Source organism: Thamnophis sirtalis, unplaced genomic scaffold (assembly GCF_051295495.1).
Source record: "Thamnophis sirtalis isolate CommonGarterSnake01/CBP01778 unplaced genomic scaffold, rThaSir2_p1.2 scaffold_10, whole genome shotgun sequence".
NCBI classification, from domain to species: domain Eukaryota; kingdom Metazoa; phylum Chordata; class Lepidosauria; order Squamata; family Natricidae; genus Thamnophis; species Thamnophis sirtalis.
Window position 1 is genome coordinate 41,991,346 of NW_028261390.1, and position 24,898 is coordinate 42,016,243.

The following is a 24,898-nucleotide window of genomic DNA, read 5'->3' on the forward strand; positions in this document are numbered from 1 at the left end:
TTTTAGGCTTATGGATGGCAAGCACTGAATGGTAACTACACATCATTTTTAATGCAGTAGAATATGTACTTAGTTTTAAACAGAATGGCTCATTCTTAATGTGATCATGGTACATTTGTTTCTCCCATCCCCTGCCAATAATGTACCACATCCTATAGCTTGTTTAAACTATGGTAAGAATAAATTTGGATAAACAATATTTTAAATTCAGGTTTGTTCTTAAAGTATAAACAAAACAAAACAAAACAGTTCCCTATTCAATTAGCTTAAAATGAGAAGTGCGTTGTCACAACTTATTCACATAATGGCAGACTATTACTCCTTGCACATATGATGAGTGCTTGTAATTTTCAAATAGCTTTATTGAAACAGTGATTCATTCATTTCTTTCTTTCTTTCTTTCTTTCTTTCTTTCTTTCTTTCTTTCTTTCTTTCTTTCTCTCTCTCTCTCTCTCTCTCTCTCTCTCTCTTTCTTTTACATTTTAATCATTACCAGAAAAACGGACTAGGAATAGTCTTCTCTCTCTTACATGGTTTTATATATATATATATATATATATATATATATATATATATATATATATATATATATATATATATATATATATATATATATATATATATATATATATATATATATATATATATATATATATATGTTATTATTTGTGCTGATAAATAAATAAAGGAAGACTAGTATAGATCTATTTCAAGCTATTTAGCTCTCATCAGCTAGCCATATCCTTACATATAATATGCTTATATTTTACTCCCCTGTATTGTAGCTTGGGTATCTCCAATTGCTATCTCATTGACTGATTTTGGGGTTCAGTTTCCATAAAAACTGTTTTTTTGTAAATTCCAGTGTGTACATTCTGTAAATATATACTTGAGGGGATATACATAGTATCAATCTGTTTATTACTTTTTTCTTTTAGTATTTAGTTGAAATATATTTGTAGGGAAGTTCAAAGAAGGAAAGACTTCCTCACTACTACCAAAGTTTCTCAGAGAAACTTGGTGATCACCATCGAGTAATGTGAAATATATTATGAGAGCAACTGGTGTGTGGGGGGGGGGGGGGGATAATGACCTAAAATGACTAATGAATTTGGGGCTATTCTGCTGCACTCATCACTCCCACTCTACATTCCACTTATATTTCACCTGGGCAGTTTCCTGAGACTCCTTAGAAAGATTTTTGGGATGTTTAGGGATGAAGGAAGGGAAGAAGAAGTAAAGTACTTTACAACATGAGACTACTGCAGTCCAACCCATTGCTTCCTTAGGAACTCTTGCATTACCCTTTTGTTTGTTTCAATCAAAGGAACATTTATGCGTGCATAGATTTGCCTCCTTTGCTGTAATGAAATAGAAATGAGGAAATTCTCATTTAAAACCAGGACATGGCTCTTGTTCCCATTATAAGTCACTATATTTTGGGCAAAGTATGTAAGTCATTCTTTGTAGAAAACACCCTCAGTGACCTCATCTTTTCTCCATCTCTAGACATTTATATATATTAGAGTTTGCTTGTTTTTTGAGAAGCAAAATGTAATAATCATATGTGTATTTTGCTCTATGGGCCATCAGGTCAACAGATTCCCTTTTCTTTAATAGTGTGGCTGCATTAGATGCATTCAAATGATTGAGAGGAAAACTGTTATTAAATGTTACTTCACATGCACAAACAAATCATTCAAAATCAGCACAAAAATAAAAGGTTTGGATAGGTAACAATTCTGATGACTTGTAAAAGTGTTTATCTAACTCACAAAATCTGAATGAAGGAGACACAATAACAATGCCCTGAAGGGAGGGGGAAAAGATTATCACTCAGAGAGGGATTCTGTCTCTTGCTGTTTAAAATATGAAACTGAATTTTACTTGTTTAGTAAAGCAAATGTTACACAATGTTTTGAAGTCTTAAAATTCTGGGATAAAAGTTTACATCCAAAAGTGATGGGTATATGAAAATTGTGCTTTCAGACAGTAGAGTTATTTGTCATACCAATTCATCTCAACTTTAGATTCTGGGCCAATTTCTATAGTAGTATATCTATCTCTATATAATTATGTATATATGTGCAGTTTCTCGTATACAGTTCCTGCTCAAAAAAATTCTAAAACAATGTGCTTCACTTCATATATAGCCAAGGCACCTGTGTATTTCTCCCTTTTGGACAAAAAGTGATACGAAGATCCAGATTCCCTGGTGAAGACAACCATTTTATTAGGCCTTCTATCTTCCATCATGGAGCTCCATAAGCCAGAAGAGAAGGCTCTGTTTGGCTCCTTGCTTGGGCTGGAAGAGATCCAGGAGGCTGCGTAGAGCTTCATGATCAAACGAGGGAAATCAAGCAGAACCGTGAAGCAGAGGGACAGTAACAAAAAGGCTATTCTGGTGTAAGGAGGAGGAGGAGAAATAGGAGGAGGAGGAGGATGATTCTGGTGTCTTCAGCTCCACAAGCAAATGTTGCCACTGGACTGACACGTGGAACCTACTCCTGCAGGGGAAAGGTAGAGTTTGCCATTTGGACAAATACAGATCTCATAGATAGTCTGTCTTGTTGCCGATGAACTTGGTGAGGAAGATGAGGGAAAAGATCCCAGCGGTAGATTCCCTAACCGGATTGAGTCTGCATTTAAAAATATCTGGGGGGAAAAAAAAGAAAGGAGGAAAATGAATTACTTTTACTGCAGGATATGTTATTGGATTCTCTAAAACAGACCACTAAAATAGAGAAGATGATGCCCTTCTCTGAATTTCAGAATGACATTCAGTTATTACAAAATAGCAGAACCAGACTCTTTCCTGGTTAACTGGACTTCATCACAACCCAGTGGCTGACAGCAATGCTTTTCCTTGTGCAATCCGAGCTGTCCTTATTTTTGATGCCATCCATATATTTCTTCTGGTGTTTAAATGTTGAAATAGAGCAGAAGGCTGAAGTAGTGCATAAGGACATACAAGTTTGAGCTGAGAAAAATTAAAAGCACACAACACTATACTCTTTGGTGATTCTGATTTAACTGTAGCCATTTGTCAGTTCCACTTAGAGAAGGGATTATGCATATTCCCATTACTAATGTAGCAATTATACTCCTACATTAGTGTCCATCAGCATAATGAAGTTTGAAAAGTACACTGTAAGTGAGAAGGCAATATGTAATTCCCACAATTCTGCAACTGTTTCCCTTTCTTCTTGTTCATTTAATATTCTCCCAGTTGTTAATATCACCTAGGAAAAGAACATTCTGGAAAGGCTTGCAATTTATGAGCTACTGATATGGATTTAGGTTGTTGGACAATGAGACTGCTTATGTGAAAGAACTTGCAAAAGTGAATTTCCATCTATTAGCTGAGGACCTTTGTTGGGTAGTTAGGAAGAGATTAGTTGGCAATTAATGATGAAGAAAAGATAAAACATATCCAACAGCCCTTGATACCTGCCCCACATTCCCTTAAAACTATCAGCATTGTGGTGAAAGCTAGAGAGTTTAACTGAACAGCTAATGATTATTATAATACAGTAATGTGGAATTCAACTTTTGTTTGATTCTTATGATTGTGATGAATTAATATTATAGGGGAATCAAAACTTGGAAATAGAAAAAACTTTGTGGGAGAATCAACAGAGATTGTATAAAGAGTATGAAGCTTAGGATCAGGATCAGGAATAGGAATAGATGATTGTTATCTTGATAGTTGTAGAATTATAATTTATATAGTATTTGCCAGTGTAGAACACTTTTTTTCTTGATATGTAGCCAAACTGCTCCAGAATCCCACTTACTCCTAAAGGATTTAACATATTCTTTACAAAACGATTCTAGAAACAGCTGCTAAAGTACACTAATTAAATGTTCAAGAACACAGAGACATGTGGAGTAAGGATTTGGAGTGTTGTTATATTTATATCTAATTATCTGTTCCATTCATCTTAAGCCATGAAAATAAACTAGACAACTATTGGCTAGATCCTTTTTCTTAGCTACTTCATAGAGTTGCAATGAGCTTATGGAAAAGCAATATAAAATGATCAAGAAATTGAATACATAATGTCTGCACACAACCTTGTGGTTATACTGTGCTTTCCTGAAAATAAGACAGGGTCTTAATTTCTTTTAATACCCAAATAAGTTGTTGGCCTATTTTCAGGGAGGTCTTATATTTTTGAGATGCAGGAGGTGGGGAGCATGGTTACCTCATGGCTGCTGCTCTGTTGCAATTTGGGGGGGGGGGGTGGCTTATTTTCGGGGGAGGGCTTATTTAGTGCATGGGTTCAACTCATAGAATTCTGGGGGTTGAAGTCCACAAGTCTTAAAGTTGACAAGGTTGGAGACCCCGCTATAGAGGATGTCAAGTACTGTGAACTCCAACCACATTGTTTTACAGAGGTTCTTGGTAAACCAACATGCTTCCCAGAAAGGAACATGGAGCAATAATGACTGCCTTTTAATTCCAGTAATTAAGTTCTTAACAAAACTCCCTCCAGTGTCCATCTGGGATCCATCTGGACCCATTTGAGTTTGTCTTTCCTCCAGAGACAATAAGCAGTAGCAAATATTTGGAGCAAGAACTGATGTGACCATAAATCTAATGTCCTCCAGAATCAGATCAAACATCAGCTGCTCAAAGATAAAGATACTATCAAGCTCACAGTTTTTTTATATGCACATGCAATTAAAATGTGATGTACTTTATTGCAAGACAGAGATAAATATAATTAATTTAAGGCTCTGGTTCTAAGCACCATATAATGGACTAGTGTCCAAGTACATATGCATAGGATTTCACTAGATGAATATGATTCTCTAATAAGGCTTACCTCCCCTTCTGTAGACTGCAAATGTAGCTCTTTTCTACAAGTGGCTTTCAAGTCCCCTGCAGCTGCACTCACTTGTATTCCCTTTGGAGCTTCCATTATCAAAGATCTTGTAGGTGATTCAAGCCTAGAAATTGGGGTGAGGGGATGGAAATGAGGAAAGTGAATGAATTTATAAAAATAAAATAAAGTACCACATGTCCTATGTATTGCCCATCCGCTAGGCAGTTTTTCTACAACACAATAGAAAGAAAATACCAACAACATTCCTAATTACACTGAAAGTTATTTTGAATATCAATTCATATTTTGTATAGTATAATGTTATTTTTTTGTAGAACAAAGTCTGTCTTATTTCAAGTCAGTATTTTTTCAGTGAATGGTCTATTGCAGGGGTCTCCAACCTTGGCAACTTTAAGACTTGTGGACTTCAACTCCCAGAGTTCCTCAGCCAGCTTTGCTGATTGAGGAATTTTGGAAGTTGAAGTCCACAAGTCTTAAAGTTGCCAACGTTGGAGGCCCCTGGTCTATCGGGATACCATGTTTAATGATGACTAATAATTTTATATAAAAGTTCAAGCTGGTGAGTGCTGTTTTACATCCATATGTGGGTGACACCTGCTGCTTGTCGTTGCTTATGAAAGTGACCCTTGTATACTCATCAACGTTTTAGCAACTGATATATAATTGCTATCATAGTAAAAGGGAAGCTTATGAAAGTCTGCAACTAATTTGTGTACTATTAGAAATACATTTGCTTACTCCAAATGAAGGGTCTAAAATGTAAGCATTTGAAAGTTTCAGCCAATAGGCATGCCAGAAACTACAATTCAAAAACTATCCTATAGATATCAGTCTTTAGGGTTGTCGTGTTTATTGTCAACAGGCCTGCTTTGAATACTGGCAGAAAGGCAATGAATATTGATTCCAAGAAATAAATAATGGAAAAAAATATATATATTTTAAATATATAAATATATTAATAAGCATTATAGCATGATATTCCTGATGATTTAAAGATTTCTTATCCAAATATTTCAACATCATGTTTTCCAGAGTTCTTATCGAGATCTGTTACAGACTTCTCTATTTGCATAAATAGTGACATTATTTTACAACAATTAATGACTGGATTTCTTTCTAATAATTTGTGTTTTTTATTATGGGCAACTTTCTAAATAGTCTGTCATCTCAATGGTAGATTGGGGGTGTTTACAGCAGTGGCATAAGTGACAAAGCATGTGTTGCAATGCTACAGTGCAAAACCTGCCACTAATATATTGTGGGTGATTGCGCAACACAAGTGGGAAAGGGTAAAATTTGTAATTTGTCATTAGCACATTTATTTTATTATATTGACACCTGTTTCGTTGCTTATACAATACATGGTGTAGTTATGAAACAGCAAATATTAAACCAAAGCTTAAAAATATAATTAAAATATTATGTCATTTATTGGTTTATTTAACTATGTTCCAAGTTAGGTTTAAAACTCTGTTTTAAACAGATTGTCTTATATAAATATTTATCAATAAAATTTAGGAATATTTACCTTTTATCTTATGTGGTTGCTTTGAAGAACTGTGATTTATGTAATGGCTATACCATCTTATTAAGGAAAGAATATAGTTTAAACTGCAGGAAAATTATATTTTAACAGATATTATTTAAGAATCACCTTTCTTTCAATAGGAAATTTCTAGACATCATAATTTTTAGTTCACTTCTACAAACCCCACTTTTTAATTTATTTTCTTCAGGCAAATGGTATGTTATTGTATGATGAAATGGACTATTTTTTTGTGTGCTTTTCTGATCCTCATGAAATTTAAAATACATGTGGTTTAACATAAAATTACCCTTGGCTATATAGGTAAGGAAGATAAATTTACTTATAAAACTAAAGGATTTTATTTTGAATTCAAAGCTATTAATGCTAAGTTGGAAACATTAGGGTATATGATGGATATCATCCAGCCACTGTTTTGGGCATTTAAATTGCATTGATTGTAACCAGAGATTTAAGAAGGTGCTTAACTTTCTACTGAAATCAATGGGGACTTGAAAACACTAAAATTTGATTGACCCATGTTTGGTATAGATCACAGATTCTAATCTTGTGGTGAAGATCATTTTAATTAAGCAGTAATAACATTAGTCTTGTTAATGTTATCTGTCTTGCAAACCCCAGGTAACCAACAATTATAAATGTTCACAAAAAGAATCAAGTGTTTAAGATCTGGTGAATAGTTGCACCTTTAAAGAGAGCTACTGAGTTATTTGTTGTGCGGTTTTGCCAGATACTGAGTATGTCAGGGAACATGCACAGAAGTGCAAATCACATTTTCTTAAAATCCAAGTCAATGCATATGACATTGGTAGCAGTTCTGCCTGAAGAAGTTGGAGGCTAGCAAATGAGACTCCTACAAATTAATGGACACGCCTAGGGTTTTAAAGAAGTTGAATGAAACAGTCACAAGAAAACTCAGAAATATTGCAGCCCAATCATATTTTTGTTTGTAATTATTTCTGTGCTGCGGGCCAAGCTAAAACATTAATCAACAATGTTCAAGTTTTGAAGACACCATTGCAGTTGGTTGGAGAGCTATGTTGGTAAATCTGCAGGTCAGGGGCTTAGTTTAATTTGGATGTGCAGTTACAAAAAAAACAAAATTTGCCTTATATGATAGGAGAAGATATAGCAAAATCAGCCTCCTAACAGGATCCTTCTCAGAGAACCTCCCAGACTAAATCAGAGATAGCAATCCATGCCAAATACTCATCCACTTTTGATTTGAATGAAGGTTGACACAGATGTTCATGGTTAATATTTTAGGAAAACCATCAAACTATTTAAAAAGGGATGCTGGGTCAAGATAAAATATAGAGATATCACTGAGTCAAACTCAGCTCCTAGTCACTCCATGGTAGGTTGGTAATGTGGAAATAACTCTCCATAGAAATTAGAATAGAGTGTATGGGAAGTTGGAGGTTCAAGAAATCAGCAAATGTCAAAATTAATATTGAAAACTGACATTCTATTTCTTTAATGGTTTAATGTCATTCCTAAACTACTGTAATTGGATTCGAGAGCTACACAAAATGTTGTAATGTTGTACAAGTAAAGGCAGTTCCTGATGTCTCCTCTTGTATCAGGATTTCAATTGTTTTGTAATTCTATACATGCTCAGAAAATATTTGTGCAGGCTTCCCTAGATAACTCTGATATGCTTCTGATGCTCTCTGCTAAGATACTTGTTGCAATTTTCATAGATGAACTCTAACCCCCTCCCACCAATTCTGGAATGCCTTTTAATAAGGCTTGGCTTAGCTAATTTCAGGATTGGCAAATTAATACATTGTTTTATTCCCCCCCCCCCAAATGAAAGTATGGCTGTAAGGATGCAAAACATCTTGATATACAGTATTTCATTTAAAAGAATCTGCTAATCTTCCAATTAATTAGAACATGAACAAAAATAGGAAACATTAATTCACACATCTACAGAAGGGTTCTGGTAGTGTCAATGCTTGGGAAAAAGTTAATCCCTTCTCAATCACATATGAGCCAAATTTAGCTTCAAAAGAAACATCAACTTTTCTGAAACCAAAATTGGGAGTTTTTTTACATTCATTATTAAGTTTCATTAAGTTGGAGTGACACTTTGACTTGCAAAATACCAGATGATAGTGGGTTGATTCTTTTTATGTCCATAGGCATTGAAAGCCAACAGAAAGAAATGCCACTCATATTTATATTTTTAGTATAAATAGTACAGAAAATGATCCTGGCATTCTGTCTAAAGCAAGCAGCTTGAACAATGTAAAGGGCTATTTTGAATCCCGAGAGCTTGTCCAAGCAAAGCTGAAAAAGCAGGATAAGTTTCTAATTTTGGCTCTCTGTTTTAGCTATGTAAGGAAAGATAAATCATGAATAATAAGAAAGAGAATCAAGACTGTCAATTTATTACTGGACCTTGAAAGGGTTAGGGTTAGGGTTAGAGCTAGGTATATTCTTAATTCTGTTGGAAATTAAAAAAAATTACAATAGGAATGGAAAATGTCCAGCCAATGAAGAAGCTTGTTTCATCCATGAAGACCTGTCTGTGATGAGCGATACAATATTTGTCCTGCATTGCATTACAATCAAATTAACTGATATCCGAAACTTTTCAAAACCTACTTGATGATCAGACAGCAATTTGTTTGTTCATAACTAGGAAGAGGAAGTTTAATCCCTTCTACCCATGATTTCCTCACAAAGAAATATAATTTGCTTGTCTTTCACCAAAAAATTTATATGACCCTAATAGGGCTGGTGGAAGTTTTATAGAGCTTTATTGTTGCATGTGAGAGTGGAGGGAGGAAGTCTTGTTGGACAAATTGTATATTCTCTACAGGACATACATGGCGGGACAATGTATGAACATAAATGTGTGGGATGTGCATAGGAACATAGGATGTGTTAATGAACGATCTAAAAAAAATCTCCATACCAACAGTGAGGAAGCTCTGTCCATTTTGGACATGACTTCAGTGTCTAATTCTCCCCTCCAGACAGAAGGGCTTCTCCATTTCTGTATTAGAGTAACATGAATGTTAAGGAAAAGATGGGGAATATTCTTTTCTGGTTGCAGGATGGACATATTCCTGGAGAGTTGAACTTGGCATAATATCTCAGGTAAGGTGAGGAAAAGGTTCTCACCTAGGACCATTATATCTCTCTCCTCGTTTTTTAAATTCCTGCCTGCCTGCCTACTTTCTGAGCCTAGCAGAAAACAGATATGCTGATGGAAATCTACAAACTATAAAAATATAACAATAAAACTGACTGTTGAGTGTGCAAGATACTTCTCATCTTTCCATTTCAGACATCTAATCAAGGAGAAAAAGGTTGCATGCTTTTCTTGCTGCTTCAGTTTTTGCAGCTATTTTTTCCTCTCTCTCCTGGGATCTTGAGCCTGTTTTCTCAGGGAAAAGCAACCAATGGTAGAACTTGTATGTGAGAAATAAGACCTCAGAAAAGGGTCAAGAGACTGCTTTGCCTTTTCAGTCTCTTACCATATGTCACGTTTTCTAGCTCTCACAAAACACAAAAACTATTTGCCATCCCAGCCTCTATGCCAAGTTATTTTGGCATCAAATATCTAGCTACTGAACATATTTTTCTCACCTTATTATGTGAGAAATAAGTTGTAACAGTCAGCTTATTATCAATCTTAAGGCTCTCATTAACTGAGACATCTGAAAGCTGAACTTTAATTAAATAGAGCATGCTATTACTTTTAGTGTAGCCTGTTCATTTTAGTCTAGTAGGAGCTACAGAAAAGTAATGAACTCCAGTATTTGATGCTAACAGATCTAGATAGGCAGTGAAATGAAGGATGGGGGCAAGCAATGATGCCTGAATTCCCAAGGAGGGGTGGAATTTCCAGATAAAGAGCATTTCAGAAACTCCTGGAACTGTCACTGAGGTATTGTAAGAACCTGCAACAGTTGCCACCCCCAAGGCTAACTACATTTTTGGCAACTACCTCTTTAGACAAATTTACTCTAAACTTGCTTCTCAGCTTTCCAATGTAAGGATGTAACTCTTCTATCTGTAACTTACTCTATAGATAATTCGTTGACAGCTTCTCCTGAACTTTAGGTATCCAGGATGAAACAAAAAGAGTCACAAGCTCTTTAGCAACTATAAGCAACATTCAGCAAAGGTAGAACAACTTCAATTGAACAGTAGACTCCAAGGATTTTTAATCATTTTCAGCTAACATGGAGCAATTGACATTTGGGTAGTTTAACTACCCAATTTTGCCATCCAGGACATCTTCTTAGCTTCTTCTTCATGAATCCTAAAAAAAGAATTATGGCCCAGCCGTGTAGTAAATCTTATTTCTTTTTAGTCACATTAAAATTTACAAGTTCTTGATACGTTTATATTAACTTAAAGCCAAATATGTACTATGTAAATTATTTTGTTGAATGTGTTCATAGTTTTTCTCCCTCTTCCCAGCATGAGATGCTTTTTATGTGATGAGGGATGGTGGTGGTGAGTGGGTGGCAGAATCAAAGTTGGCCATTTTGAGTCTAGCTTTGAAAAGGTAACTTATTATAGTAATATTACTTCTTATTTTTCTTCTTTGTAAAGAAAAATTATTATTAGAGCCATGCATTAACAACTTTATTATTACTATTGCTGCTGCTGCTACTACTACTTTTGTTATTACTACTACTCACTATTGTATTTTTTGAGACAAATGAGAATGAAACTTCCTGCAACTTTGCATTGCCTGATCAATTTTTTTAAAATTTCATTATGCTGAGTGTTGGCTTTCAGCATTAGTTTATAGTTAATGGCACAATAGCCTTGACGATGACAGGGGAAAAAAGCTATTAAATTTGATCCTTGAGTTCTCCCAAAGGCACAGAACAACAGCAAAGCAATTTACCTTTCTTATTAGGAAGGTGATTGATAGCACAGATTTTCACACATAGCTACAAATGCCTTAGAACATATTGAATCTTAATGGGTACCTTATGTATATTCAACATTGGTTTTAATGGTACATTTCCATCATTAAAACCAATATTTTGGAAGCTTAGAGGGTAGTCAACTGAGCTGTAGCATTTATTTTTTTATTTTTGGAATAAAGATGGCAATAAAAGCCTTATGAAATCAGCTGTCAGTGCTCAGGTTATGAATTAAATCTTTATTTTTAAACAATGTCATCCACCTATTACATACCAGGGATTCAATCAATTTTGCTAAGAAAAAATAATAACTAATAGCAATAGACAAAGATGTTATACTTGCAGAGAATATCATTGCAATTCTTTGCTAATTTTAAGACATATTTTGACTGTAGTTCATGATATGCTTCTGAATTAATTGCACAATAAACCTCAGCTGTGAATGCAGCATTGCAGTAAATTTTATAATGATTCAAATAACATGGCATGCAAGGTTCAGTTTGGAGATTCAGTTCAATCAACATTGATTAATCACCCATTTAACACAAATTCATGAACTGAAAATGGACCTGGATTCAAAAGGCAAATGGAATTTGTTGGCTCAGTATTTATTAGACTCCTGAATTGAAAATTCAATAGCATTCCTGCAGCTTCAGAGATCCTACTAGACAATGTTGTTGTTCTTTTAGTTCCTCATTAAAATGAATGGTGTGATGGACTCCTTGACATTCACAAAGCAGTCATCAGCCAAAAGGCTTTATCACCTTATGAAACTGTCTTTCAGAACTGGGTGGCCAGGCTAACATTGCTTCATTCACTTTATCGACTCTCAAGTTCTTTAATTCAGCCAGTCATGTATCTTAACATTTGCTTTTTCTTTTGCCAATAGAAGGTTAATTTTATTCTGTGCTACCCCTGCCAGCAGAAGAAAGAATTCAACCCAGGAGAAAGAATATGTGACTAATCTAGAATACACTTTGGATTCAAACCTTACTTTCATAATCTGCAGCAGCTTGAAGTCATTTCATATTATGGTAAGTGAATGTGTGCCAAGTTTGCATTGTTCTATTGACTATTTTTAAGAAAATGTGGTGATAATGGCAGCAGAAGTATAAATACTACTCGTTCTGTGTCAAAATCTTTCTCTGCAGCCTTCCTGATTTTGTGGCAGTGTTTCTTGCCTTGTAAGTCTATCTCTGTTGACCTTGGTAATTAACTAACATGAACATTGCCAGAAAACCAATACTGTTTACAATCAAGCCTAGATAAGGATAAGAGAATTTTGTCCAGGATCCTTGCAAATCAGCTAGGCCAGCCCTCCTGATACCCCAGAAAAACAAGAACCTACTTTTTAAAGTTTGTATTTAACAGCTGATGTAGGACACTGCATTGTTTCAGTGAACTTCACTATATGCTCTTTTGGATATAGATAAACTTTTAAAACATCTGGTGCAAAATTTTCTCTCAATACCCCAATCAAAGAACTTGTCCTGACCCAGGCTTCCTTAAAAAACATGAAGCAGAGTCTTGGTCCTGGCAAAACCTCTTTTATTTACATGATTGTGAATTTCCTTTCATTCACAGTCAGCAAGGCTTTGCAAGCAGTCTTTTACAGGAATATTTATCAACACGAGCCTTATCTCACTTGGAGAACTGCCAGATAACTAGTTTCCTAACAAAGGGCACTTGGCACAAACAGAACTTTCCACTTTTGAAATGACCGAAGGAACAAATTGTTTCCTGCAAAAGCCCTCTTTTGTTCGGTCCTCTTTTGTCTCCTATCACCTCCAAGGTGTGACTTTACTCCCAAGTTGATCCTGCTTTCTTAAATGTTCTTGTCTTTTCGCAGCTCTGCGCACGCACACACTGGGAACAGGCTCCAGCTGTTCGTCTGCCTCACTGCTGTCTAGCTCCCTCTCTGCCTCTAACACAGAGCCCTCGTCTGAGCTTTCCTCAGCCCCAAGGGCTGGCCCATGTTCCTTCCCAACCTCCTCACTGTCTGACTCTGCTGCCAGCTCTGCTGGCCGCCGTCGGGCCATAACAGAACTACTAAGACAAACAACCAAGCAGAAAACAATACCCTAATCAAAGAACTAACCAGGAGAAAACCATACCTCCACCAACATTGGCAGGGTAAGCTACTATATATAAAGAGGGAACAAACACCACATTCACTAGCAATGATTATTATTATACATAGTTGGATAATGAAATGTCTGCAAGCAAAACAACCAAACTCAGAGTGCACCAAGGTCTCCACCAATTCTCTCTGCGCTAAATGAAGACAGATGTAAGTAATTTTTAAAAAAATTATTTGAAAAGAAATTGGATAAAACCATTAAAACTGAGCATTGCAAGATTAATGTCTTCTTACGGGGACAAAATCCCAGTTTTGAGCATTTTGTGTTGCATTTGTTGTAGCCTACATAAAAATCTTATCCCTATCTAGAATTTTGAATCAGATCAAACTCAGTTCCCATCCCTTCTGGAATGCCATGCCCAAATCAATTCAAGTACTTTTTGAGTACTTGAGTAATACCAATTCAAATCTAATCAGAACTTGTTCCATTTCTTTATTTAAAACATTTATGATCCTAACAGAAACACTATTCCCAAGGTTTACACAATTAATGAATAAATTGTGTAAATTTCAATCATTATAATAGTAACACATTTATAGTTTAGCCATTTTTTTATATGTACACATAAAAGGAAATGTTACTGCTTACCTCATTGGAATGCTGCAAGACCAAGAAATAAGTTTCTTAGCATCATTGTAGTGTAAGGTGACCAGATTTTCAGATTGGTAAAGAGGGACACCATTGACCGGGCCGGGGGGTGGGGGGCTTGATTAAAAATTTTATATTTTGTCAAAAGTTCACCCCAGGACACTGAAACCAGCATAAATAAGAATCTGTTGCCAAACAAAATTTTGATCACGTGACCATGAGGATGCTGCAACGGTCGCTAAGTGTGAAAAATGGTCGTCAGTCACTTTTTTCAATGCTATTGTAACTTTGGTCACTAAATGTTTTCCCCCTCCTCGAGACACCTCACTTCTTCCTTCATTCCTCTTGCTTATCTACCTTCACCTTATCTGTCTTCTGCTCTTTCCCTCTCTTCCTTCCTTTCTCCTTCCATCCTCTCTTCTTTCCTCACTCACTCCCTTCCTCCTTTTCTCTTCCTTCGTCCTTCCATTCTTTCAGCTTCATTTCTTTTGCCTATCTACCTTCTCTGTCTTTCTGCTCTTTCCATTTCTCTCTTCCTCTTCGCTTCTGTTCCTTCCTCCTTCCATCCTTTCACCTTCCCTCCTTTCCTATTTCTTCCTTCTTCCTTCCTTCTGCCTATCTACCTTTACCTTCTCTGTCTTTCTGCTCTTTCCCTGTCTTCCCCTTTCCTCCCTCCCTCCCTTCTTTCCTTTCTAGTTCCATCTTTTCTTCTTTCCTCTCTCCCTCCCTTTTTCTTTCTTCCTTCCTTCCTCTTGCCTATCAACTTCATCCTCTTTGTCTTTCTGCTCTTTCCCTCTCTTCCCCTTTTCTTCCTACCTCCTTCCCTCTTTTCTCCCTCCCTTCTTCTTTTTCTTCCTTTCTTCTTCCATCTTCCTCCTTCTCCTTCCATTCTTTCTCCTTCCTTCGATCTTTTCTCCTTCCATCTTCTCTCCCCCTCCCTTCTTCTTTTCCTTCCCCCCTCCCTCCTTCCTCTCCTTCCCACTCCTTGCAACTGCAATCGGAACCGCAGACAGGGAAGAAGAGGAGGAAGCGGTGTTCTCTCTTCCTTCCAGCCCATTTTTCTTTTCTTTTTTTAAGTTTACAAAGTAATTTTCACCAATTCAGTGGAAAAAAGAAAACAGACAGCCCTCTGTCTCAATACACACATTCAAATAGAGAGAAGTTCCCTAAGGATGGGCTCTCCAGCACAAGTCCCAAAGCTTGGAGGAGTAAACCTCTGGTTCCAGTGAATGATACAGATTGTATTCAGGCAGTTCTCTGTTCCAAAAAATATATATCTTGCAACGGGCTCTCTCCCACCCCAGCAACAAACATTCAAACATCAGCCTTAGGCACCAAAATGCTTCTACAAATGGAAAGCTGGCCAAAGGCCAGAGAAACTCCCAGATTTGGAAATACCTGAGTACAAACCCAGGCAGTCCTGTGGGCTCAGACTCTCTTCCTTCTCTCCAACTAATTCCCTAAACTGAGGGCAGCAAGTCTGCAATAAACTAGATGGCCAGAAAGGGGACACACACACACACACATACACACAGAGAGAGAACAAAACCCATTAAATATGATCAGACTGTAACCAGCTTTAAAACATCCCCACCCCTAATTGAGACACACTGGACAAAGATCTTAAGACCCAAGAAGAGAGTGTGAATGGGGTGTGTGTGTGAAGGAGAGAGAGAAAGGAAGAGTGAGAGTGATTGTGAGTGGTGTGTGTATGTGAGACAGAGAATGACTGCGTGTGTTTGTGTGTGTGAGAGAGAAAGGAAGTTGAGCGTGAGTGGGGTGTTTGTGTGTGCGAAAGACAGTATGATTGAGTGTGTGTTTGTGTGTGTGTGAGAGAGAGGAAGAGTGAGTGTGTGTGTGAGAGAGGTGGGGGGAGGAATCCCTGCCCTGAAAAGGGAGCATCCTCCGAAGAGAGAAAACAAGCCCTTTGCAGGCAGGAGGCGGTGAGCACTGCTTCCCCAAGGAAGCTGTGCGCCTCTTCTTTTGCAAGCGCGCGACACAACTGGCCCTGGAAGCTCTGCCGCCTGTCTGCCGGTTACCAAGATTTAGGCCCGAAAAGGCGGCTCCCCGCAAGTGAGGACGGGCCCGCCGTCTTAAGTAAGGGCAAGAACCGGGCTCGCCCTGCACAGCTCCTGAAGACAGTTTGCGAGCCAAGCCTTTCCTTAGAGGATCTCCTGCAAGAGCCGCTCGGCGAGGGATCGCTTCAGACTCCAACTTTGGTCACAGCATGGTTCTGACTTCGGCTGGTGGGAACAGCTTTCCCCTTTCAGTTTGGCAGCGAATCTAGCGGAGAGCTGTCCCCATCCCCGGTGACCGGGGCGGAGCGGGGGTAGCGAGAAGGCAGGCCTGGCTCTTCTTGGCTTCTGCCTCTCCTTGTAGCATACAAGAAACCCCACGATCTCCGGTCTCTCTTAAGATATGGAAACTAAGCCCGGTGCCTGATACATAGGACGCAGTCCCCAGACGTCACAAGGGAAATGGCCAATAGGAATGGCTCATGGTCAAAGATCAAAAGAGGCGATCGCGACAGAGAAAGAGCATCCATTAGCGCTGCCCTCCCTCCCTTCCCTACTTCTGCGCATCTCGAGACCACCGCGTAAACAGAATTTGCCCCAAAGTTTTTCCCGCGGACAATGAGCTCCTTCTCAGACCTTTTACGCATGCGAAAGATTAAAAGAGCAAAAACCAACCTGTCCTTGCGCCATTCCGACGATACAGCCACGTGCTGCCAGACTCCAAATAAGTTCTAACTAGGTCGCCTGTCTGCCCAGACCCATCATTTTTTCTGTGGAGCAACCCGGACAAGCAAGAACTTCTTGAGTTAGGTGGCTGGATCCGGGGTGAACGGGAGGCTGGGGTGGGCAGGGAGGCGTGGGCGGCCCGGACGGTTGCAGCCCCGACTTGCGGCTCGCCCAGCGGTGGCCCGGACTAGCTTCCCCTCCCGCCTCAGAGGCGCCCCGCTCACCATCTGCCGGTGGGCGTCTCTGGTGATCTTTTCTTTTGCAAGCGCACGACACAACTGGCCCGGGAAGCTCTGCCGCCTGTCCGGCCAGTTACCAAGATCCCTCCAGCGAGGGATCTGCTTAGGTGGGTGGATCCAGGGCATGGAGGTGCACACGGCCCGGACGGTTGCAGCCCCGACTTGCGGCTTGCGGCTTGCCTCGCCCAGCGGCGGCCTGGACTAGCTTCCCCTCCCGCCTCAGAGGCGCCCCGCTCACCATCTGCCGGTGGGCATCTCCGGCAATCAGGTCGGTGAGCTTGACCACCCCGTTGACGGCGAAAAAAAAGCCCAACACCACGCAGAGGGCAGAGAAGAGCAGCGCCATTGTCGCCTTCGCTCTTTCTCCCGCCTTTCCCTCCCGTTGGCCGCCAGCCAGAGGAGGTGGAACCGGGGCGGGGGCAGAGAAAGGAGGCTAGGAGAGCTGCCCCGGACGGCTTTCTCACACACAGGGAAGGGGAGGGGGGTGGTGGCGGCTGTTTCACCTCGCGCAGAGAACTTCCACTCGGAGCAACAGCCCCCAGCGCCTCCCGATTCCCACCGGTACCATTACTCACCAGTTAAGCAGCAAGCAAAAGACGAGATGAAATGGAGACTCGCGCGGCATGCTAAGCGGACTCCAGCCAATCAATGAGCTGGCTGGGATGGAAAACTTTAAGCACGCCGCATGCAGCAAGCGGCGTGCTTAAAGTTTTCCATCCCAGCCATCTCACTGATTGGCTGGAGTCCAGGCCAATCAGTGAGCGGCAGGCTGGGCTGGCCTAGACTTTTAGTGCAGAACGGAATGAGGTAGCAGCTGATGGGCGGGGGGCGTGAGCGAGCTCCGAGCGCCAAAATAAAGCGCGGTTTTTGGAGAACAGCCCGGGATGTGGGAAAAATTATTGAAAGGCATGCCTGTCCTGCCAGATGCGGGACGTCTGGTCACCTTATTGTAGTGGAACATGGGAATGGCCTTGAGGGACAGATGAATTTTGGAAAACTGAATGCACTTACTCCCTCACTCCCTTTATCTTTGTGATAACTACAGGGGACCTTGTCTAAGATATTTTCTCAGGTTACAGTTCTGCCCCGGACTTAGGTTTCTTTTTTCTGACTGTTGTTTTGGTAGCATATTTTCCTTTTGCCCCTCAAGACCATTTTCTCGGTGCACTACATTTACTGACAATATAACTAAGGAAATGGACTAGCTTTCATCAGATTGTAAAATTGTCTTTTCTGAAAAAAATATCAAAGGAAGGTGATATAAGCAATCACAGAGCACTGTTAACATAAATATAGGGGATCTGTTTGTAGTTTTCTTTTTGTTGGAAATGTCACCATGCCCCAGATTATTATATTCTAGAGTTCAGCTATTCCTTATTTATAATATCCAGTGAAACAAATTGGTTTATTATATTTTATTGTAAATTTATTAGTTCTGGGCCACTGTTCATAGGATATGCTGAGATATATAGTATCTGTCCCAATTCTTATGGTTTATGGTTATTCATCTGGATTAAGGAATTAAATATGTCTGTTCTTGTTATTTTGGGTATCTCCCCATTCCTTATGCTCTTGGCTGTCTTCCTAGAACCTTTTGATTTCTAGTAAGAAGTAAAAATAGTGTCCTCTAACAGCAAGACTGTATTTAATATGCTTTAGGACAATGTAGTCACGTATTCATACTGTGGATTCATGTCATTTCAAACAATAGTATATTTCTATAATGCATGAAAAATCTTTAAAAAATGGAATACTCCAATTGTTTCATATTCTAAAGCTTTCTTTCTTAGATAAAAACTTCATGCATGGTTTTACTTCACTTCTTCTCTATTTAGTCTCCAAATTTTCTTGAAAAACCACAGGAAGCAATTATATAATACAATAGCAGAGTTGGAAGGGACCTTGGAGGTCTTCTAGTCGAACCCCCTGCCTAGTCAGGAAACCCTATAACATTTCAGACAAATGGCTATCCAACATCTTCTTAAAAATTTCCAGTGTTGGGGCATTCATAACTTCTGGAGGCAAGCTGTTCCACTGATTAATTGTTCTAACTGTCAAGAAATCTCTCCTCAGTTCTAAGTTGCTTCTCTCCTTGATTAGTTTCCACCCATTACTTCTTGTTCTACCCTCAGGTGTTTTGGAGAATAGTTTGACTCCCTCTTCTTTGTGGCAATCCCTGGGATATTGGAACAATGCTATCATGTCTCCCCTAGTCCTTCTTTTCATTACATACCCAGTTCCTGCAACGGTTCTTCATATGTTTTATCCTCCAGTCCCCTAATAATCTTTGTTGCTCTTCTCTGCACTCTTTCTAGAGTCTACACATCTTTTTTACATTGTGGGAACCAAAATTGAATGCAGTATTCCAAGTGTGGCCTTACCAAGGCATTATAAAGTGGTATTAACACTTCATGTGACCTTGATTCTATCCTTCTGTTTATGCAGCCTAGAACTGCGTTGGCTTTTTTGGCAGCTGCTGCAAACTGCTGGCTCATATTTAAATGGTTGTCCACTAGGACTCCAAGATCCCTCTCACAGTTACTACTATTGAGCAAGGTACCACCTATACTGTACCTGTGCATTTTGTTTTTCTTGCCTAAATGTAGAACCTTACTTTTTTCACCATTGAATTTCATTTTGTTAGATAGTGCCCAATGTTCAAGTTTGTCAAGGTCCTTCTGTATCAAGCCTATCTTCTGGAGCATTGGCAATTCCTGCCATCTTCGTGTCATCTGCAAATTTGATGAGTTCTCCATTTATTCCCTCATCCAGATCATTGATGAAGATGTTGAAGAGTACTGGGCCTAAAACAGAGCCTTGGGGTACTCCACTGCATACTTCCCTCCATGTAGATGCAGTTCCATTGAAGACTACACATTGAGTGTGGTTGGTCAGCCAGTTACAGGTGGTGATGCTGTCTAACCCACATTTTTCTACTTTTATCTAGTAGTAGGTTATGGTCTACTTTATCAAATGCCTTGCTAAAGTCCAAGTAAATTATATCGACGACATTCCACTGGTCCACTAATTTTGTCACTTTGTCAAAGAATGCAATAAGATTAGTCTGGCATGATCTGTTTTTGACAAACCCATGTTGGCTTTTGGCTATTACTTTGTTTACTTCTAGGTGTTCACTAATTCGTTGCTTGATTATTTTTTCCAGAATCTTCCCTGGTATTGAGGTCAGGCTTATAGGTCTATGGTTTCCTGGATCTATTTTTTTCCCTTTTTTGAAGATGGGAACCACATCAGCTCTTTTCCAGTCCTCTGGCAGTTCCCCGGTGCTCCAGGATCTCTGAAAGATATAGTTCAGTGGTTCTGAGATCTCGTCTTCCAGTTCCTTCAGAACCCTGGGGTATAATCCATCCAGTCCTGGTGATTTGAACTTGTCTAGGGTAGACAGGTGCTTACTTAACATTTTCTTCCCTATTTCAATTTATGTTCCTAATCTGATTTTTTGGTGCTGTTTTTGATAGGTTGGACTGCTTTATCCCTTTGTGTAAAGACAGATGCAAAAAAATGAGTTAAATAGTTCTGCTTTCTCCCTGTTGCTTGTCACCTTCTTGCCACTTTCTCCCAGCAATGGACCAATTGTTTCCTTAACCTTTTTCTTGTTTTTAACATGTTGGAAGAACCTTTTTTTTTGGTTATTTTTTACTTTTGTGGCATGCTTTCTTCATTTTGAGCCTCAGCTTTCCTTACTTTATCTTTACAGGCTCGGGCTATTTGCTGATATTCTGCCTTAGTTATGTCCCCCTCTTTCCATTTTTTATACTTAACTTTTTTGTCTTTCAATTTGTCAGCGATTGCTTTATGCAGCCATGCTGGTTTCTTTTGGGAGCGGTTATTTTTCTTCTTCATTGGTATTGTGCTAGACTGGGCTTTTATAATCTCATTTTTTCAAAATTTCCCAAGCTTCTTGAGTTGCTTTTCCCTTGAGGATTCTCATCCATGGAATTCTTCCCAAGCTCTCTCTGAGTTTATTGAAATTAGCTCTCTTAAAGTCCAATACTCTAGTTTGACTTTGTTCTACTGCTTGTGTTTGCATAATGTTGAATTCCAGTATTGCATGATCGCTGGCCCCCAAGGTTCCAGTAGCTTCAATACCTTCTATCATTTCCTCTCTGTTGGTGAGAATTAAGTCCAATATGGCTGATCCCCTTGTTCCCTTTTCTACCTTTTGGGAAAGAAAGTTGTCTGCTAGGTTTGATAGGAACCTGTTGGATCTTCCACTTGGTGCAGAGTTTGTTTCAGAGTTGATGTCAGGGTAGTTTAAATCCCCCATTACTATTGTGGTGTGCTTCCTACATACCTTAGTTATCTGACTAGCAAAAAGTTCATCTACTTCCTCTGCTTGGTTGGGTGGCCTTGTCATTTCTCTCCCTGCTTTAATATTGACCCAAATGCATTCAAGATAGTTCTCATCATTGTTGTTCTCTATTTCTGTAGAGATGTTGTTAGTTCTTATATATAGTACAACTCCACCCTCTCTTTTATTTGGTCTATTTCTTTTAAATAATTTAAATCCTTCTAGCTGTATGTTCCAATTGTGGGTTTCATCCCACCAAGTTTCTGTAATGGCAACAATATCATATCTGCCCTCATTTACTTGAATGTCTAATATAAATTCCCTAATATATGTTTTTTAAACCAAACAATTTCAAAGATCATTTTATTTTTTACCAATATATCCATCTTTATGTGCCTTTATTTTTTTCTGAATGCTACTAAACAAAACTTGGAAAAGTACAGACAAATGAATACACTCACACTTATTGACTGAACTGAATGAATTTTTCTTCATGATTACATCCTTGGATGTGATATGATAGAATGCCAAACAACACCAACAAAGAAAGAGAGAATCAAATATATAATCTGAAAACTGGATTACCAAGTCTTTGGAGATGGATTTGATATGGAACTTTAAAATGATATGTAACCATTTGTTCAAGTATCTTTGGTATTTTTTGAAAAATTATCAATTCAGACTCAGCAGTAATGTCAGATCTATACTTTACAAAAGGCTCTGATTGTATTTAAAATCTCAGTTGGACTTAGAGCACTGCATCATTTTTGAATATGATATTTATTCTTTATTCCCATATTTATTGTATTTTGGGGAGAACATACTGCTCTCAGTAGTAGTCCTAAACACTTTTAATGCATATTGTTTCATGGACTTGAAAAGTGAGTTGTTTTTCATTTGTGGTTTTTGAATAACTTTGGAGATTCAAATGAATAATGAGTATGGCTCAAGAAAAAAAAAAACATAGAAAAGCACGTTCCCTTTTCAAGGAGAAGCCTCAGCATATCTAACCTTCCACTGACATTTTTAGCTGAAATAACTCATAATAAGAACAAGACCTTTGTTCTGCAGGGCACAAACAATGCTCAATAAACTCAAAAACCTTCCCTTCCATTATTTATTTAGCTTTAAAACAACCCACTTACTTGGTTATCTGAATGGTATTCAGTGCAGTTAAAGAATACATAATAAAAACAGCAGAAGAAAACATTTGTGGCTGGAATAATAATCAAAATGTAACGCATAAAATCCCCATAAAAACAACAGCAGAACAAATAGTATGAACTTTCCTGAAGCCTTTAAAATGGCTCTTAAATGTGTAGACTTCCAAGGAAGAAATGACGAACTGAAGAAAAGTGTGAAAAGTGGAGCTGATGACCATGGTGAATAGATTGGCTCTTTGTAACTTCTTTCCAGACATAGCAAGAACTTGAGATCTGCCACAAGTAATCCAGACAGTCCCCTACCAAAAAACCTGATTTATGCCTTAGTCCTAAAATGGGATGTGCAAATAACAAACCAAGAGAGTAACCTGAATCATTTTCTTAAGTTTGATTTACAAAAGAGGCTTGTTAAACTTTTGAAGATTTTTTGAGAAGGGGCAAAGGAAAGAAAAAATGAAATGAAATTAAGTTCTCTGACACTATTTGAAGGATTAAAGATTAAGATTATTAGAAGCAAAATGAAGAAATATAAAGTTGGTTTACCTCCAGTTTATCAAGTACTTAGCAGGGGAGGGCTTGACAGCACAAGGAAATAACAGCCAATGCCTTAATAGCCATCTATCAAAACCCCAATCTTCATCTAAAAAGCCACACACAATGGCGCCATATAAATATGGCATGCAGAATAGCCCAAAGCACACACTCTGCCAGAGAGAAGTTCCCGAAGATGGGCTCCAGCACGAGTCCAAAAGTTCAGAAGACTAAATCTCTAATCTTGGTAACCCACCTGGATTTAAGACTGCAAGAAGCAGCTGAGCTGCACCCAAGCCCAGCAACATGGCATATACGGGGTTCTTGGTGCATTGATGCCTTTCACAATACAAAGCCCAGCCCCACCTCATTCTAGCAGCATGAGTCACCGGATCACAGTTCCAGCTACAGTTGCCCTTGCCATCCTGCACTCTGAGGTCTCTGTCATCCAGTTAAGATTTGCCATTCTCTTGTTCCTGTTGCTGAAAAGTGTGTGTGTTAGATCAATTAACGAAGTTTCATTTGTAGGTTAAATACTTAAAATATTTTGATGCACAATACAATACAGCTTTGGTTGTAACCATGATGTTTCTTCTTCTTCTTCTTCCATTCAACTGGGTCTGATTCTCGGAGACTGCCTAGACAAATCTCTGCAGAAATTTTCAGATTTGATTTGCCATTGCTTCCTTCCCAGGGAAGAGAGAAGTTGACTGGCCCAAGGTCACCGAGCTTGCTTTGTGCCCAAAGCCAGACTAGAATTCAGAGTCTCCCAGTTTCCAGCCTGATGCCATAGCTATTAGACTAAAAGGCTTTTGAAATTGTACTGTATGGCAACGATGAGCATATTATTGAAACGTTTATAAATTGCTATTGAAATTGAATTTGGAGAATGAATATGTAAAGCATTGTATGATTCAATGAGCAAAGCATTCTGGATATAATGTAATGCTTGAATAATTAGAAAACATGTGCATAAAGGGTTTAAAATTTACTAAAACTGCTATGAAATGATGTACTGATGGTATTTAACACCTGACAAATTCCCAAAGATACAGTATATAAAGATGTTTCAAAAGTATGTTGGAAATATAAATGCAAAGAAGGATTTTTTTATCAGCTTTAATGAAGTTTTGACAAAGCAAAGAAATATTGGAAAAAGATTCATATTTTAATACGTAAGACAATCAAAACAAATATAAAAATCAAACCAGAGACTTTTCTTTTAGGTTAAAAGGCAAAGAACTTGAAAAATTCTGGAACTTCATTGTTATACCTGTTGAGAGTTGTGACAATGCTCTATCTGCAAAAATAGAAAGATACACTAATGCCCACAATAATGGCTGGAAAAAGTGATGGAACTGGCAGAGATGACCAAATTAACTGCTTTATTAAACAAAGAAAAGTACACATCCAACTTTAATTCTACTTGCAAATCAGTTCTGGATTTTGCTTGGGATAGAAAAAAAATTGAAACTTTGATTTTCTGATTTTCTGATTAGACACATTTGTGGTTAAAGAAACAAATTTGAAAAGAGTAGGAAGTCAATGCCTTTCTTTCTTAATCTCCTTTATCCTACAGTTTTCTCTCTCTGTCTTTTTCCCTTTCCCCATTTTCCACAATACACATTTGTATTTTATACTTTGATAGGTTTAATAAAATTATATGAAAAACACCACTAGACTAAACTTGCTTTCCATAACAATGTAACATAGCACAAAAATAATAAAACAAAGTAACAATAATATTTTAAAAAGAGTAGAATGAATTGAAGGTATAAGATGGTCACTACGAGGACTACAGGTGAGGATCTATCATTTAATGGCAACAAAGCAAAAATAGCAACTTGACTACTGTAAATTGGAAACACATCTGGAATAAGGCAATT

At 38.3% G+C, this 24,898-nt stretch overlaps 1 protein-coding gene across 1 annotated transcript in view; it reads right to left on the minus strand.

Moving 5' to 3' along the window:
* Nucleotides 1–1,102: 1,102 nt before the first annotated feature.
* The window catches only part of SGCZ (sarcoglycan zeta), a 586,363-nt gene continuing 562,567 nt past the window's right edge, over nt 1,103–24,898 (minus strand). Inside the window, exons 7-8 of the mRNA XM_087724454.1 lie at nt 4,833–4,956; nt 1,103–2,655 (exon numbers count right to left, since the gene is read on the minus strand). Of these exons, the coding sequence (XP_087580580.1) occupies nt 2,458–2,655; nt 4,833–4,956 (322 nt within the window). The 3' untranslated portion in view covers nt 1,103–2,457. The remainder of the gene's footprint in view (nt 2,656–4,832; nt 4,957–24,898) is intronic.